The sequence below is a fragment of the Cucurbita maxima genome, unplaced genomic scaffold, assembly GCF_002738345.1.
Source record: "Cucurbita maxima cultivar Rimu unplaced genomic scaffold, Cmax_1.0 Cma_Scf00004, whole genome shotgun sequence".
Lineage (NCBI taxonomy): Eukaryota > Viridiplantae > Streptophyta > Magnoliopsida > Cucurbitales > Cucurbitaceae > Cucurbita > Cucurbita maxima.
Window position 1 is genome coordinate 4,008,501 of NW_019272020.1, and position 15,607 is coordinate 4,024,107.

Here is a 15,607-nt window from a genome sequence, read left to right on the forward strand (position 1 = left end):
TATGAAAAAAAAAAAAAAAAAAAAAGGCTATATGATAACACCCTCATATTTCAGAAAAAGGCAATGTTTAGTCACATGACTTGAGATTGAAAAAAGGGAAGACAAATGCAATAAGCTAAAGGCTCTAATACTTTCAAAAGTTAGTCAAGTATGCCTTAAACAGTGTGGTTGGAGCTAATCAATCTCGTATTCAAGCCTTGTAATGAATCTATATTGGCTGTTCCTGTGCCTAATTTTTTTCATAAATCTGGTCAATATCATCACAGGTCGCTGGTGCCACTACGATAAAGGTGAAAACCGACAATCTTGAAGCAGTAATACAATCAATGACACACATTTCAGCAGCCAGACACATCAAAGCGGAAGATAAGATAAGAATCAAACAGGAAACTGCACATTAAAGTGATCTTTAATTGCTCCAAAAGACAAGCAGTGAAGAAGCTATGAACCAACCAACAGCCTATCATTTTGCATTCATAAGATTGAGAAACTCTTCACAGTTCAAGATTTTCTCAGATCTTTCTTGGCTAATAGGTCAATCATTGGGGCGAGGGAAAGGGGCAGGTTGTATAATGGTGAAGCACATCACATAGCATAAACAAGAATAGAAAACCAAGTTCCCTACTAGGCATGCTATACTAAACTTCCTAATCTTTGATGACATTGTTGGAGGGAGTTCCACATCGATCATGTGTTTATGAGTAAGGAATATATCTTCATTGGTACAGGACATTTTGGGGAAACCAAAAGCAAAACCATAACTATGAATGGACAATATCATACTATTGTGGAGAGTTGGATTCCTAACCGACCCCAAATCAATGAGTCATAATTGTTACCACTTGACCAAGCAAAGTATCCAATTACAATTTAATGGGGTTGGGCAAGTCGTGAAGCATAGCCAATACACCCCAAATATGACAGATCCAAGTGACTTGGGCATGAGAGTAAAAAAACCATGCATGGTAGGGTAGAGTTGTTGTCCTATGAGATAGTCTTAAGTCATAACTTTCCCTCATTTTCTCCCCATATACATGTATCAATTCGCCCATTAATAACAACTCAAGCCCACCACTAGCAAATATTGTCTACTTTGGCCCGTTACGTATCGTCGTTAGCCTTATGATTTTAAAATGCATTTACTAAGAAGAGATTTCCACGCTCTTATAAAGAATGCTCGTTCCCCTCTCCAACCGATATGGGATCTCACATTATCTCCAATATTTGAACCAACTGGTCTAACCCATAAAAATCCAATTAGCTGATGCAAAGTAAATGAAAAGCAATGGATAGCCCACTAACCAGCAAGAAATGGGCAAGTGAATGATGACCCAGAACTACTATTTAACATGACAACGAAGCACAATTTCATATAGCTAATCGAATTCAGGATTTTATACCAGAGATATCGAATTGGAAGGAGCAAGTAACTGGCAAATGCAAGCAAAGGCAGCACATTTATTAATCAAAATGAAACCAGTTCACTGATTACAAAGGCTACAATCCCATAGCAAAATTGTATCCCTCGTGATCAGGAAAACTTTTCTTTCAAGAAAGATGGTTACACTTAGCTATTATCTCAGCTCCCCTTTCCTGGAAATTCAGTAGTAAATCGTTGGAATTGATTCAAATTCTATCATAAGAAACTCAATATGTCAGCAGATTAGACTGCCGACTTAGCTGACAGAGTAACACTATTTCACACTACGAATAATGAGGTCGCTGAAAAAACGTTCGATTTGAATCGAGACACCGAAGAACAAGGGGAGAAAAACCCTAGAACTTTAGGTATTGCATTAATCCAATTCCTTAACAACCTTAATTCCCATGCTATTGGCAGTGCCGATAATGGACTTACAAATGGACTCTAGTGGCATGTACTGGCAATAAGGATCGGACTGCTTGACTTTGGCGATATCGTAAATGTGCTTGAGAGTGAGCGTAGAGGCGACCACATGGCCGGGGCGGCCGCTCCCAGACTCGATCCCGGCGGCTTTCTTCAGGTACCATGTGACCGACGGCGACTTTACGGTGAACTCAAAGGTATTGTCCTTGAAAGCCGTAATGGTGACGGCCATGGGTGTGTCAGGCTTGTACTTTTGAGTCCGGGCATTGAAATCCTTGCAGAAAGCCATCAGATTCAGCCGGTACTGACCCAACGCCGGACCCACCGGTGGCGCAGGGCGAGCTCCGCCAGCAGGTACGGTGAGCCTGATGGTGGCGGCGACGGGTCGTCTTGTTAAGATCTCTTTCAAGGTGGCCATAGCTGTTCCCCCGGAACTTTTCTTTTCCAGTGAGGTCGATTCAGGAAATGGGAGAATAGGGCTTATGTGTACTCAAAATGAAACGAAGATAGCATGAAGTAAATGGGCCGAAATTGGAGGCCCACGGCCCACCAACTTTTATCATTATTTGTGTTTTAAAATAAGATTTAAAATTTTAAAAAATGTAATATATAAATTTTAAATAATTATTTTTTAATTTCTTTACATGAACACGACTCTCTCCGATAGTATGAGATAAGCTCTCATGATTTTGTTTTATGTTTTTTTTAAAGGACTTGTACTTTAGACTGTTTTATTAATTATAAATTCATGATCATTTCCTAAATTAATTATGGGAGACTTTCTATGTTCGAATTTATTGATACAGATGGTTGAAAAAAAAAATCATTGAATAAAAAAATATTATTGATGATAAGATAAACAAATTTAAAGAAAAAAAAAGTAGGATGCTTATTCCTTAATGTAAAAAGAAATTAAAAAAAAAAAAAAAAACTAATCTTGCTTGACGAATGTCTCGCCAGAATTAGAATTTAGACCTACCTGGATTTTTTCAAGTATTATATCTATGATTATTCGCGGGAATCAGTGTGTAATGCACATGATTATTCGGCGAAAGGACGAAGAAATTCAAATTCTACGTCAAAATTTCTTGGGTTTTAACTTTCGTTTTGTTATGAACCAAAACGCAGTAGCAATTTTGGTGCAAAATGATTCAAAGACTCCACTACCATGAAATTCGGCCCACGGGTGTTCAAGTTCATATCGCTATTGATCGTGATGGAGGGTGCGAGTGCGAGTATGCGCACTGCGCACAATGACGGTGCAATATTTGTTTATGGCTGAAAAGGGAAGCGTGCGACTCGAGAGAGCTATTCTTTGGGCCCCAAAATCAGCGATGTGTGGACCGCTGAGCCGCGGATTACAACTCTCTTTCAATCATTTTGAAGGCTCTGTAATTGAGGTAAGTCTAATGGTCTTTGCTGTTTCCAATAATCGATTACTTTTAGGCTTTTCCCCCTTTGGGTTGTCCTCTAATGGCTCTGTTCCAGCTTTAGAGGGCATCCGTATCCGCATGAAAAGACTTTCAACCAGTCCGAGTGGATGGAGGTGGCCCCTCATTTTGTTCACGAACTAAATTTTCTTGGCTTGTTCTTGTGGATGAGGGTTCTGTTTATAGATATCTTCACTAGGAAGAGATTATTGATTCGTCAAGTTCATGTAGCTTAGCGGATTCTGTGAATTCTGTTTATGAAACTTGAGTATCTATCTGGAAATACCTTTTGAATATTTTGGGTTTTTGATCTCTGATCCTTCTTCCTTTTCCTCTAATCCATGGATTATTGCTAGCCGATGTTGTTTTCTATTTGATACTGATTTTTGTTCTTTGAGTTAGGTTCCTTCTTGTTGTGTGTGGAATAACACCCATCAATGCCTTTGAACTTCCCAAAAGTTTCCACTATACCACCTTTTGATCTTTTTCATCTCTGTTTAATTCTGTGATCTTGTTTCAAATGAACATTTTCCCGCACGTACTTGGGACAATATGTGCAAATTTATTGAGTAAAGAAAGCTATGATCTAGAGTTACTGTTTCATGTTTAATGTATTTGGATCATGAACTCATGTAATTCTGTACTTGCTTTCATATTTTCAGGTGCTTTTTCTTGATTTTGAAGTACTTAGATCTTTGTGTGTGCAGCTTTATATTCATCATTCTTGTTTCTTTTCCTCACATTTTTTACAGATTGGCTTATATTTGAGGAATAGTGATTATCCAGTTCATATCAATGAGGGTTATTTGCCTTCTAGTATTGATGCTTCTCTTCAATGGGAGTTCCTCAATTGGAGATAGCAAAAATGTATCCATGAGACCAGATGTTGTCGACATTGGGGCTTTATTCTCTTTCAGTTCTATGATCGGCAGAGTTGGAAAAATTGCCGTGGAAGCTGCGGTCGAGGATGTAAATTATGATCCATCCATCTTGGGGGGGACGAAGCTGAAGCTCAGTTTACATGATACCAATTACAGTGGATTCTTGGGCATCATTGAATGTATGTCGTTCATTACGTGTCAAACTTTTTGCGCATTAGCTCGTTCTGATATGTGTTCTTGATTGTTTTATCTTGAATGAAGATGGTTTATGATTCTTCTTTCTTACACAGCCTTGCGTTTCATGGAGACTAAGACTTTGGCCATAATTGGCCCACAAAACTCTGTGACTGCTCATGTTTTATCTCATATTGCGAACGAGCTCCAAGTCCCTTTATTGTCGTTTTCGGCTACAGATCCCACACTGTCATCACTTCAGTTTCCTTTCTTTATTAGAACTTCACAGAATGATCTGTATCAGATGGCTGCCGTAGCTGAAATAGTTGATTACTTTCAATGGAGACAAGTGATTGCCATCTTTGTTGATGATGACCATGGTAGAAATGGTATTGCGGCATTGGGGGATCAACTTAATGAGAAACGATGCAAGATCTCGTTAAAAGTACCGTTGAAGCCTGATGCAAGTCGAGACGAGGTCACTGATGCACTTGTTAAGGTGGCTTTATCAGAGTCTCGGATACTCGTTGTTCATACTTATGAGACCACAGGTATGGTGGTGCTCGATGTGGCTCGATCTCTTGGAATGACAGAACCTGGGTATGTATGGATAGCCACTAACTGGCTTTCTTTACTACTCGACACGAATTCTCCTCTACCTTATTCTTCTATGGAAAATATTCAAGGACTTGTTGCTTTGCGTCTTTATTCACCAGATTCTGCACTGAAGAGGAGTTTTGTTTCAAGGTGGACTAATTTGACTAATGGAAAGGCATCAAGTGGTCCGCTCGGGTTGAGTACGTATGGATTATATGCTTACGATACGGTTTGGATGCTGGCTCATGCAATAAACGCATTTCTTAATGAAGGTGGAGATCTTTCATTTTCAAAACTTTCCAAGTTAACTGGAACTGATGTTGGAACTTTGAATTTGAACTCTATGAGCATCTTCAATGGTGGGAAGACACTACTTCAAAGAATTTTAGACGTCAAGTTTACTGGAATAACAGGTCGAGTTGAGTTCACTCCAGATAGGGACATAATTCGTCCTGCATTTGAAGTGATCAATATAATCGGCACGGGAGAGAGGAGAATTGGTTATTGGTCTAACTATTCTGGTTTGTCAACTGTGCCTCCTGAAACCCTTTACTCGGAACCACCTAACCGAACCAGTTCTAATCAAAAGCTATATGATGTGGTATGGCCTGGACAAGCAACACAGAAGCCTCGTGGGTGGGCATTTCCAAACAGTGGAAGACGATTGAGAATCGGAGTCCCAAGACGAGTAGGTTATCAAGAATTTGTCTCACAAGTAGAAGGAACCGACATGTTCCGAGGCTACTGCGTCGATGTCTTTACCGCAGCAATCAATTTGTTGCCTTATGCAGTCCCCTATAAGTTAATTCCATTTGGAGATGGCGTTACTAATCCGAGTGGAACCGAACTTGTTCGTCTACTCTCAACCGGGGTGAGCGTTAGACTGAAAGATTACTCAGGACAGAACTTTTTAATACTAAGCTTCTTCATTTTACTTGAAATATATTCTTGTAGGTCTTTGATGCAGCTATGGGTGACATTGCAATTATCACGAACCGAACCAGGATGGCTGACTTTACGCAGCCATACATCGAGTCTGGCTTAGTAGTCGTAGCCCCGGTCAAGAAGTTGAACTCTAATGCTTGGGCTTTTTTATGGCCATTCACCCCGAAGATGTGGTGCATTACTGCTGTGTCTTTTCTTGTAATAGGAGCAGTTGTTTGGATTTTAGAGCATCGGATAAATGACGATTTTCGGGGGCCTCCGAAGCGACAAATTATTACTATTCTATGGTAAGTTGTTTGGATTCCAAACGTACCATATTGGCCATGAACTTTCTTATTTTGATTCTTTTTCCTCACTGCAGGTTCAGCTTTTCAACTCTGTTCTTCTCTCATCGTAAGTGAATGAACGTAAACTAGATTTCTTAGTCTTGGTCGAAATGAATTTGATTGAAGCTCATCGAATATTTCACGTCGTTTGTGTAGGGGAAAACACCGTCAGTACCCTCGGTCGAATCGTGCTGCTCGTATGGTTATTTGTTGTTCTAATTATCAACTCGAGCTACACTGCAAGCTTGACCTCTATCCTTACAGTTCAAAAACTTTCTTCTCCTGTCAAAGGGATTGAAACTTTGATTTCAAACAATGACCCAATTGGCTACCAGCAGGGTTCATTTGCTCGAAACTACTTGATCGAGGAACTTGGCATTCATGAGTCGAGACTCGTTCCACTCATCTCAACAGACCACTATGTCAAAGCGTTGAATGACGGGCCAACGAATAACGGTGTTGCTGCTATTATTGATGAGCGAGCATATGTAGAGCTCTTCCTTTCAACCCGTTGCGAATACAGCATTGTTGGCCAAGAGTTCACCAAAAATGGGTGGGGATTTGTAAGTACTTCAATCATCAACAACGTTGTCTGTCTGTCTGTCTGTCTGTTTGCTTGCTTGCTTGTCTGTCTATCAAGTTGTCATCTGATGATCATACACTGTACCAACAGGCTTTCCAGCGCGACTCTCCTTTAGCAGTTGACATGTCCACGGCTATTCTTAGACTCTCCGAAAATGGTGATCTTCAAAGGATCCATGACAAATGGTTAACGAAAAGTGCCTGTACATCACAAGCCTCGAAATTCGAGGTGGATCGACTTCAGCTCGGTAGCTTTTGGGGACTTTTTCTAATATCTGGATTGGCCTGCTTGCTCGCTCTATTGATTTACCTCTTTCTAACGGTGCGCCAATATAGCAAGCATTACCCTGAAGAACTCGGGTCTTCTGAGCGATCTTCTCGATCGTCAAGCTTGCATAGATTTCTTTCTTTTGCAGATGAAAAGGAAGAAGTCGTCAAAAGTCGATCCAAGCGTCGACGGATGCAGGAGGCTTCAGTTCGAAGCATGAATGAAGAAAATTTGACAGGCAGTTCAAGAAAACATGGGCATGGTGATGGTTATGATATTAATGCATGATCTTATTGGATAATAGCAAATGTTGACCTATGTGCAATATTACAAAATATTTGCTAATCCATACATAGATACTTACCAATCAAATTATCTATCGAGCCACGAAAATGATTGAACTTAGAAACAGCTAAATTATAAATTAATTTCTAAAAATGCCAACAAAAGATTGTCTTAATATAATCCTATCAATTTTTTTCCATCATTTGTTTTATAATTCACGTAGCGTATGTAAGATTTTGTTTATGGGTTTTCTTCCTTCTTCTCTCTCTTACTCGTGTTCCTTTCCTTCCTCTTTCACGTCCCTAAATTCGATATATGGGTTAGCCGTTTAGGACAAATGGATGTTGCTGACTATAGAAATGAGAAACGACGGGGCGACAGGTGAAAAACACTAAATGGGGGAGGAATTTGCATTGCAACTAGTTTAAGATATATAGAGGGAAAAGAAATAGCTCGAGCTAGAGTTTTTCGAACAAGGCTAGACGAGTGCGTGAGAGAAGGAATAAGCGTAAGCACGAAGCGTTGTGCTTATTTGAAACTTTTAAAAATTTATTAGGCCAAAAAAAAGAAATTTATAATTTTACAAAAATTAGAAGGTAAAATTTGAGATTTTTTTTATTGGTGACGATGCCTCTAGTTCATCAATTCTCACGGTAATCTAGGCGTTGTGCTTATTTGACAGCCGAAGCGCGTGGACTGTGTCACTGTAATCAAAGCATCCAATCCCATTTGGAAGAAAATTCCATTGTTTTGATCTCAAAAGGTAAAAAGAAATGATAATGCGTGGTGGTTTTAAATCGTCAATTCTTCACCAAAAAGGGTCAGAAATGGCTGATTGTGCAGATATAATTTTAAACACGCAGCCGCCTAATTCCATTAACCCCCACCACTGTCCTTCGGTCGACTTCTTCTCCAGCTTTATCCATTCCAAGAACCTTAACTAATTTAGTACACCTTACTGTTTCAAAAACCCCTGGTCTTGCAATTATGGTCAATCGAAGACCAAAGCCGTGGACCCATCTTCGTCTTCTACTAGTCGTCTTGCTCCAACAGTTCGAAAATGATCGAGTTTCTCTATATACAAACAGGGGCTTTCATGGGTCTCTTTTAATTCAGTCAAATATTCGCTTATTTTAATCCCTAAAGCGAATGTGCCCCCTCTAGCTGTCTGCGCCTGCTACCTAACCTAAAGGGGTCGACTTCTTCCTACCTCCTTTTTTGTCCCTTATATATTTGGCTTTACTCTTTGAGATAAACTTCATTTCATTGCTGTTTGAGCCAGACCCATTTGACCCATTTGACCCATTTGACCCATCTTCTGTATATCTTTGTTCATCTGTGCTTGCTTGCATTTGGGTTCGTGTTTTGAAGCTAAGAAATGTTGCTGGTTTCTTATTTGTGTCTGTGTTTGAGTTTGTTGTGGGGGAAATCGTGGGCGGCTTCTGCCGGCGGCGATGGCACCACGAGGGAGCTCGATCAGACTCCAACGTGGGCCGTTGCCGGTGTTTGTGCTATTATCATCGTTATTTCTATCGCCTTGGAGAAACTCCTCCATAAAGTTGGAACGGTAAGCCTCTTTTTCTTTGTTCTCTTGTTTGTGAAATTCAAAGCTTCTTAATCAGTTCTTTTGATCTTTATTTCGTCCTATTAAACATTACCCAGTTGAGTTTTTCTCCTATCTTTGTTAGTTTAGGCACCACGGGTCTTTCTATTTCATGTTCCTCTGTTTTTGTTCATTTAGTGGCTTACGGATAAGCACAAGAGAGCTCTATTTGAAGCTGTGGAGAAGGTTAAAGCTGGCACGTTTCACAACAACTCTGAATAATTACTCATAAACTTTGGTAGATCATCAAACTTGAATAATTACCTTGTCGTTTGGTTTGTTTTTGGTTGCAGAGCTGATGATTCTGGGATTCATTTCACTGCTCCTCGCCTTTGGACAGAACTATATCATCAAAATCTGCATCCCCACAGGGGTGGCAAACACTATGCTACCGTGTGCAGCTGCGAAAGGCGTCGACGAGGAGGAGGACTTGAGCGGAGCCGGTGAAGGTGAACATCATAGACGACTTCTATGGTATGAACGTAGGGTGTTGGCTGGTCATGGTGGTACTGTTACTTGCGAGAAAGTAAGTCTTGGATACGTTGTTCTTTGACAGTCTACCTTAATTGTGTCGAGCATGTTTTAGAAAAATTCTCAAACCAATTGTTTATTGTGTTTGTCAACAGGGTCATGTGCCACTTATATCTATCTCAGGATTGCATCAGTTGCACTTATTCATTTTCTTCTTGGCTGTGTTTCACGTAGTGTATAGTGCTATCACAATGATGCTTGGGAGGCTAAAGGTATGAGAATTATTTGTATGTTCAATGTGAAGTTTTATAAAGTGTTTTCTTTGGTTACAAGAGCTTTTGGATTGTATATTATATCAATTGTAAGGTATCTTGACTATATTTTCTCATGAATTCGAGTTTTAGTGGTTAGCCACCATGGATAATGTGAGATTTTAGATTGGTTGGAGAGAAGAACGAAACATTGCTTATAAGGGTGTGGAAATCTCTCCCTAGTAGATGTGTTTTAAAACCTTGAGGGGAAGCTCAGAAGGGAAAGCCCTAAGAGGACAATATCTGCTAGGAGTAGGTTTGGGTTGTTACAAATGGTATTAGAGTCGGACACTGGACGATGTGCTAGCAAGGACGTTGGGCCTCCAAGGGGATGGATTTTGTGATCCTACATCGGTTGAAGAGGAGAATGAAACATTCCTTATAAGAGTGTGGAAACCTTTCCCTAGCAAACACGTTTTAAAACCTTGAGGGAAAGGCCAGAAGGAAAGTCCAAATAGGACAATATCTGCTAGCGATGAGTTTGGACTGTTACAAATGGTATCGGAGCCAGACACTGGGCTATATACCAGCGAGGATGTTGGGCGTCCAAGGGGGGTGGATTGTGAGATCCACATCAGTTGGAGTGGAGAATGAAGCATTATTTATAAGGGTGTGGAAACCTCTCCCTAGTAAACGCATTTTAAAACCTTGAGAGAAAGCACAGAAGTAAAAGCCCAAAGAGGACAATATCTACTAGTGGTGGATTTGGGATGTTACAAATGGTATCAGAGCTAGACACCAAGCGGTGTGCTTGCGAGGATGTTGGGCCTCGAAGGGGGGTGGATTGTGAGATCTCACATTGGTTCGAGTGGAGAACGAAACATTATTTATAAGGGTGTGGAAATCTCTCTCTAGCACATGCATTTTAAAACCTTGAGAGAAAGCCTAGAAGGAAAAGCCCATAGAGGACAATATCTACTAACGGTGGATTTGGGTTATTATAAATGGTATCAGAGCTAGACACCGTGTGGTGTGCGAGCGAGGACGCTGGGCCTCTAAGGGGGGCAGATTTTGAGATTCTACATCGGTTGGAGAGGAGAACAAAACATTTCTTATAATAAGGGTATGGAAACTTCTTCCTAACAGACACGTTTTAAAACCTTGAGGGGAAGCCCATAAGAGAAAGCCGAAAGAGGACAATATCTACTCGCGGAGAAAATTGCTAACTTTTTTCATAATGATAAGAAATTGTCCCTCGACCTTTCCCTTCCAAAAAACTTCGAAAATGTGATGGAATGCATACCAAAATCTAAAACACCAACCAATGGAAGTTGAGCATAGCAAGTCATGGTTATGGATTGGATATGTTTTTGCCTCTTTTACTTGTTTAATCTACCTTTGTCAATGCTTTATGCCTTATTTCCTTTCTGTGCACAGATTCGAGGTTGGAAGGCATGGGAGGAGGAGACCTCAACTCACAACTATGAGTTCTCAAATGGTATGCCCCAATCCTTTTCTTTTCATGTCCTGTCCCAAACATAAGTTTAATGACTTCTTTTCTTATGGATGGATCAGCCTTCCCTCTTTGGAGCTAAATTATATGAACTTGTATTGCAGATAACGCACGGTTTCGGCTCACTCATGAGACATCGTTCGTGAAAGCCCACACGAGTTTTTGGACAAAACTCCCTGTCTTCTTTTATATTGTAAGTAAAGTTTGTCCCAAGCTATGCAACTCTTATGTCCTACTGATCTTTCTGCTGTGGAATCACTTGGACCTAATAATACTGAAAGATCACATAATTACTTGGAACACTAATGTATTAGAGATATGGATATCATGGGGTTCAGACTTTTATCCTTACCATTCATTTCTTGTAGAGGTTTGAAACTCTTGAAATACTTCAAATTGTTGCAGGGATGCTTCTTTCGACAGTTTTTTAGGTCGGTTGGTAAGGCTGACTACATGACGTTACGTAACGGATTCATCGCTGTGAGTTTCTGATTCCGAGCTACCTGCTGATCGTAAATGTCTTATTTGTTCGTTTTATGACAATGTTCTGTATCTGTAGGTTCATCTAGCTCCAGGAAGTAAATTTGACTTTCAAAAATATATTAAAAGGTCTCTAGAGGATGACTTCAAAATTATTGTGGGAGTGAGGTAAGAAATAGATATACCATTTTCTCCCTCTAAGAGTACTATAATAGCTCTGATATCATTTGTAACAAGCCAAAACCCGCCGCTAGCAAATATTGTCTTTTTTTAGCTTTCCCTTTTGGGCTTCCCCTTAAGGTTTTTAAAACGCAACTGCTAGGGAGAGGTTTCCACACTCTTATAAAGAATGCTTTGTTCCTCTCTCCAACTGATGTGGGATCTCAAAATCCACTCTCCTTCGGAGCTCAACGTCCTCGCTGACACACTATCCGGTGTCTGGCTCTGATACCATTTGTAACAACGCCGGGACCTGAAGGGGGGAGGGATTGTGAGAACCCACATCGGTTGGAGTGGTGGGTTTGGGCTGTTACAAGTACTGTGTTTTCATGAATGGATCTTTTCTTCCAAATGACCAAACCTGTACACATGCTGATTTGTTTATATAATATTGTTTGCAGTCCCGTGCTTTGGGCATCATTTGTCGTGTTCTTGCTCATAAACGTTTATGGTGAGCTAGTCGATCTGAATTACGCTCTTTCGATGTCGATAATTTCGAAAGCCGTTCAAGTGTGGTTTATTAATGTACTATTTTTCATTTCAGGATGGCAGGCATTGTTTTGGACATCCTTAATCCCTGTGATTGTAAGGAACCTGTTCTTACTTATTGGAACTCGAGTCTAGGCTTGACTGATTATTATAAGTTCTTAACAACTTCTATCAATGGCAGATAATCCTGGCTGTTGGAACAAAGCTTCAAGGAGTTCTGACAAAAATGGCTCTTGAAATCACAGAAAGACATGCTGTTGTCCAAGGAATTCCTCTTGTTCAGGCATCTGATAAATACTTTTGGTTTGGCAAACCTCAGCTGGTTCTTTATCTCATCCACTTTGCTTTGTTTTCGGTAATAATGAACAGGATTTTCTTGGCCTCTTTTAGATCTTCTGAGAGTTTGGTGATAATCTTTGAGTGTTTTTTTTTGCAGAACGCGTTCCAAATAACGTACTTCTTCTGGATTTGGGTAATTTCTTCTCCTTTTCTTGTCTAATAAACAAAATCCTTATCAAACGAGACGAGTTATATTCGATTATCCCCACTGTCTGTTGCGTTGTAACTCGAGAAATGTTGAATGTTTTCATGTGCAGTATTCCTTTGGGCTAAAATCCTGCTTCCATACTAATTTCACGCTTGCACTTATAAAAGTTGGTCTCGGGTAAGCCTAACTCCTTTAATGTTACTCTTCTGACATGAACAACTGACATGAACTGAAATGTCTGTTTGGATGTTTTTCCATCTCAACTCATAATCATACACCGATATATTCATCGCTTGGAGTTAATGTATCATAGTGCGAGACCGTGAACATTGATCGGTTCATGTTAAATGGGTTGTTTCCTTTTTTGTGGTGGATTTGCAGGGTTGGCGTTCTCTGTCTTTGCAGCTATATTACTCTTCCACTCCATGCTCTTGTGACTCAGGTACAACTTCTATATTGAATTTCATGCAAATGTGCTGTTCTTGAGATGGAGTTCTTTAGTACTCGAACTGTTTGATTAGTATCATGTTACTGGAGAAGTGGGTTATGGCTGACTTGGTGGCTTTGCAGATGGGTTCGCATATGAAGAAGTCGATCTTCGATGAACAAACATCGAAGGCCCTCAAGAAGTGGCACATGGCTGTTAAGAAGCGACATGGAAAGTCCCCGACTCGTAAGCTGGGGAGTCCAAATGCGTCGCCAATGCATTCATCATCTGCATACACATTGCGCCGTTTCAAGACCACAGGGCACTCAAACAAATCATCCATGTATGAGGAGGCTGAGGCATCTGATTACGAAGTTGATCCATTGTCGCCTAAAACTGATACTCCAGATTTTACGGTTAGAATAGACCGTGGCAATGAACATCAAACTGAAATAATTGAATCCGAGCATTCAGAAAGAAGGAATGAAGAAGATTTCTCATTTGCTAAGCCTGGACCAATGAAAAGACCTTGAAAATTCATTCTGTTTGTAATTAGCTTTTGATAATGTTTTCAGTCGTTTCACACGTAGGAAACTGTGTGTAGCTCATGATTTGTACATTCTTGGGGTTTATAAATTGTTGGATGTTCATTGGTCAAAATTTTACTTGAAGATTCAATAAGCAAACTGAACATATGCTGAATATGAAGAATGAGTATCTCATTATGAAATCTGATACAACCAAAATCTGATGTCAAGTCAAAGATCTGCAGCATCAGGCTGTTTGGCTCCCACTGCAAAGAAGTCAGAGATCACCTCCAGGGGCATGCCCTTGGTCTCCGGAACTTTGAGGAAGACGAATATCCAGGAAATGATGCATATAATGGCATAGGCACCGAACACCCCGCCGAGTCCGATGGAAGTGAGCATAACTGGAAGTGAGTAGGTGACGATGATGTCTCCGATCCAGAATGTGAGGGCACATATAGCAATGCAAAGGCCTCGAACTCGAGTTGGAAAGATCTCGGAGCAGAGGATGTTGGGGACTGGACCAAAGCCCATGACAAAGCAACAGAAGTAAGCTACAACACTGATGGTTGAGATTGTTGCATTGGCAACAGAACCCATGTTCACCAAGCTACCAATGACAAGCACGATCAGTGATATTATAAGTACAGGAATGGTAGATAGCAGAAGAGACCTGCAAGAAAAAGAAAGCTTCATGGTCATAATTGAGTCACAGGAGCAACTCAAAGACCATTCTGAACAACAATGGATTGTTATTTTTGTTTACCTTCTACCAGCTACGTCCATCAGCCTCATGGCAATGCCTATGGAAGGAAGCATCAGTAATGTAGTCAGAGCACTAATGAGCAGTGATGCAGAGGCTGAACCAAGACCCAGATTGGACAGAAGCACTGCGACTCCTGCCTGTTCTAGAATCTGAGGTGTGTAATAAAGTACACCATTTATACCTGAAAACTGCATTAACAAAAGAAAATTGTCCATGATTGGCAATGCAAAAAGAAAATCCAAAAAGGGTTTCATTAAAAGTGGAATGACTGTGTACGGGATTTAAAAAACCACCTGCTGAAGAATTTGAATTCCCATCCCAACAAACAGTGCACGTTTAACGCCTGGCTCGAAGATCTCTTTCCATGATGGCCCTTTAGTGGCCTTTTCAGTTGGACGCATGACTTCTGATCCGATAGGAAAACTGCCAATTCGTAGTGCAGATTGGCTGACCAGACCAGCTGCTTGAATATATTCTCCCTCTCCCTGCATTTCACCTCCAGGAACAGAAAGAGCAGATCCATGCTGGTGCGCATCTGCGCCATCTTGATGCAAGTATATCCTTTGATATCCCTCTTCTTTTTTCCCAGTTCCATCAACTCGCTCGGTTCTTTTCCACATCAGTTGCCAGCCACCACCAATTCCCGTAGCACTTACGGTCTCACCAGCAGCATTTGGTCGCATCATGATGCTGCTGCCTCTCCTTGAGACGACATCCTTGTCTACCGTGGTTGACGTCTGACGTGAGAGCAATGGGCTCTTCAAAGTCTCCTCATAATCAGCTTCTGGATCAGATGCATCACCATCACCTTCCTTCTGGCTTTCCATATCCCAGTGATCCTCCTTCCCTTGTAGATTACAAAAGCTAATATCAAATATCAATGCACCTTTACCAGGTTATTGAAGTAAAATATTGATACCACTAATAGATAATAGTATTTTCTCAAAAACTCACGGTTACATGGAAAGATCATGATGATAATCTTATTCATCATTTCTTGCCTATTATTTAGAAGGAAAAAAAAAAAAAAAAAAAAAAAA

At 40.4% G+C, this 15,607-nt stretch overlaps 4 protein-coding genes across 7 annotated transcripts in view; 2 read left to right on the forward strand and 2 right to left on the reverse strand.

The window, feature by feature from the left end:
• Positions 1–1,427: 1,427 nt before the first annotated feature.
• Positions 1,428–2,327, reverse strand: LOC111477675 (54S ribosomal protein L19, mitochondrial-like). Its single transcript, XM_023121555.1, has one exon. The coding sequence runs from the start codon at positions 2,262–2,264 to the stop codon at positions 1,797–1,799; it is 468 nt and encodes a 155-aa protein (XP_022977323.1). The 5' UTR covers positions 2,265–2,327; the 3' UTR covers positions 1,428–1,796.
• A 566-nt stretch (positions 2,328–2,893) lies between these two features.
• LOC111477653 (glutamate receptor 3.6) lies at positions 2,894–7,421 on the forward strand. 3 transcript variants are annotated; one of them, XM_023121519.1, is made up of 8 exons: positions 3,278–3,419; positions 3,461–3,474; positions 4,029–4,336; positions 4,448–5,799; positions 5,883–6,160; positions 6,235–6,266; positions 6,356–6,762; positions 6,873–7,421. In XM_023121519.1, the coding sequence occupies exons 3-8, from the start codon at positions 4,072–4,074 to the stop codon at positions 7,335–7,337; spliced, it is 2,799 nt and encodes a 932-aa protein (XP_022977287.1). In that variant the 5' UTR covers positions 3,278–3,419; positions 3,461–3,474; positions 4,029–4,071; the 3' UTR covers positions 7,338–7,421. The 3 variants fall into 3 exon arrangements, with proteins under 3 accessions (XP_022977288.1, XP_022977287.1, XP_022977286.1); XM_023121520.1 differs by lacking the exons at positions 3,278–3,419; positions 3,461–3,474 and adding an exon at positions 2,894–3,246; XM_023121518.1 differs by lacking the exons at positions 3,278–3,419; positions 3,461–3,474 and adding an exon at positions 3,481–3,938.
• Positions 7,422–8,246: 825 nt separating this feature from the next.
• On the forward strand, positions 8,247–13,934 carry LOC111477657 (MLO-like protein 8). Its single transcript, XM_023121525.1, has 15 exons — positions 8,247–8,901; positions 9,076–9,133; positions 9,231–9,463; positions 9,564–9,680; positions 11,097–11,157; positions 11,277–11,365; positions 11,578–11,652; positions 11,732–11,820; positions 12,273–12,322; positions 12,416–12,456; positions 12,542–12,715; positions 12,797–12,832; positions 12,957–13,024; positions 13,229–13,289; positions 13,418–13,934. The coding sequence occupies exons 1-15, from the start codon at positions 8,713–8,715 to the stop codon at positions 13,805–13,807; spliced, it is 1,731 nt and encodes a 576-aa protein (XP_022977293.1). The 5' UTR covers positions 8,247–8,712; the 3' UTR covers positions 13,808–13,934.
• The window catches only part of LOC111477655 (monosaccharide-sensing protein 2-like), a 3,957-nt gene continuing 2,252 nt past the window's right edge, over positions 13,903–15,607 (reverse strand). For both annotated transcript variants that reach the window (XM_023121521.1, XM_023121522.1), the window contains exons 4-6: positions 14,861–15,414; positions 14,568–14,755; positions 13,903–14,474 (exon numbers count right to left, since the gene is read on the reverse strand). In XM_023121521.1, the coding sequence (XP_022977289.1) occupies positions 14,033–14,474; positions 14,568–14,755; positions 14,861–15,414 (1,184 nt within the window). In that variant the 3' untranslated portion in view covers positions 13,903–14,032. The remainder of the gene's footprint in view (positions 14,475–14,567; positions 14,756–14,860; positions 15,415–15,607) is intronic.

Coding starts and splice junctions, on each gene's coding strand:
- LOC111477675 (XM_023121555.1), bottom strand. CDS start 2,264: ATGGCCACCTTGAAAGAGATCTTAACAAGACGACCCGTCGCCGCCACC.
- LOC111477653 (XM_023121520.1), top strand. CDS start 4,072: ATGAGGGTTATTTGCCTTCTAGTATTGATGCTTCTCTTCAATGGGAGT. Junction 6,267..6,355: donor AACTCTGTTCTTCTCTCATC/GTAAGTGAATGA, acceptor TCGTTTGTGTAG/GGGAAAACACCGTCAGTACC. Junction 6,763..6,872: donor CCAAAAATGGGTGGGGATTT/GTAAGTACTTCA, acceptor CTGTACCAACAG/GCTTTCCAGCGCGACTCTCC.
- LOC111477657 (XM_023121525.1), top strand. CDS start 8,713: ATGTTGCTGGTTTCTTATTTGTGTCTGTGTTTGAGTTTGTTGTGGGGG. Junction 9,134..9,230: donor TGTGGAGAAGGTTAAAGCTG/GCACGTTTCACA, acceptor TTTTGGTTGCAG/AGCTGATGATTCTGGGATTC. Junction 13,025..13,228: donor CTTATAAAAGTTGGTCTCGG/GTAAGCCTAACT, acceptor GTGGATTTGCAG/GGTTGGCGTTCTCTGTCTTT.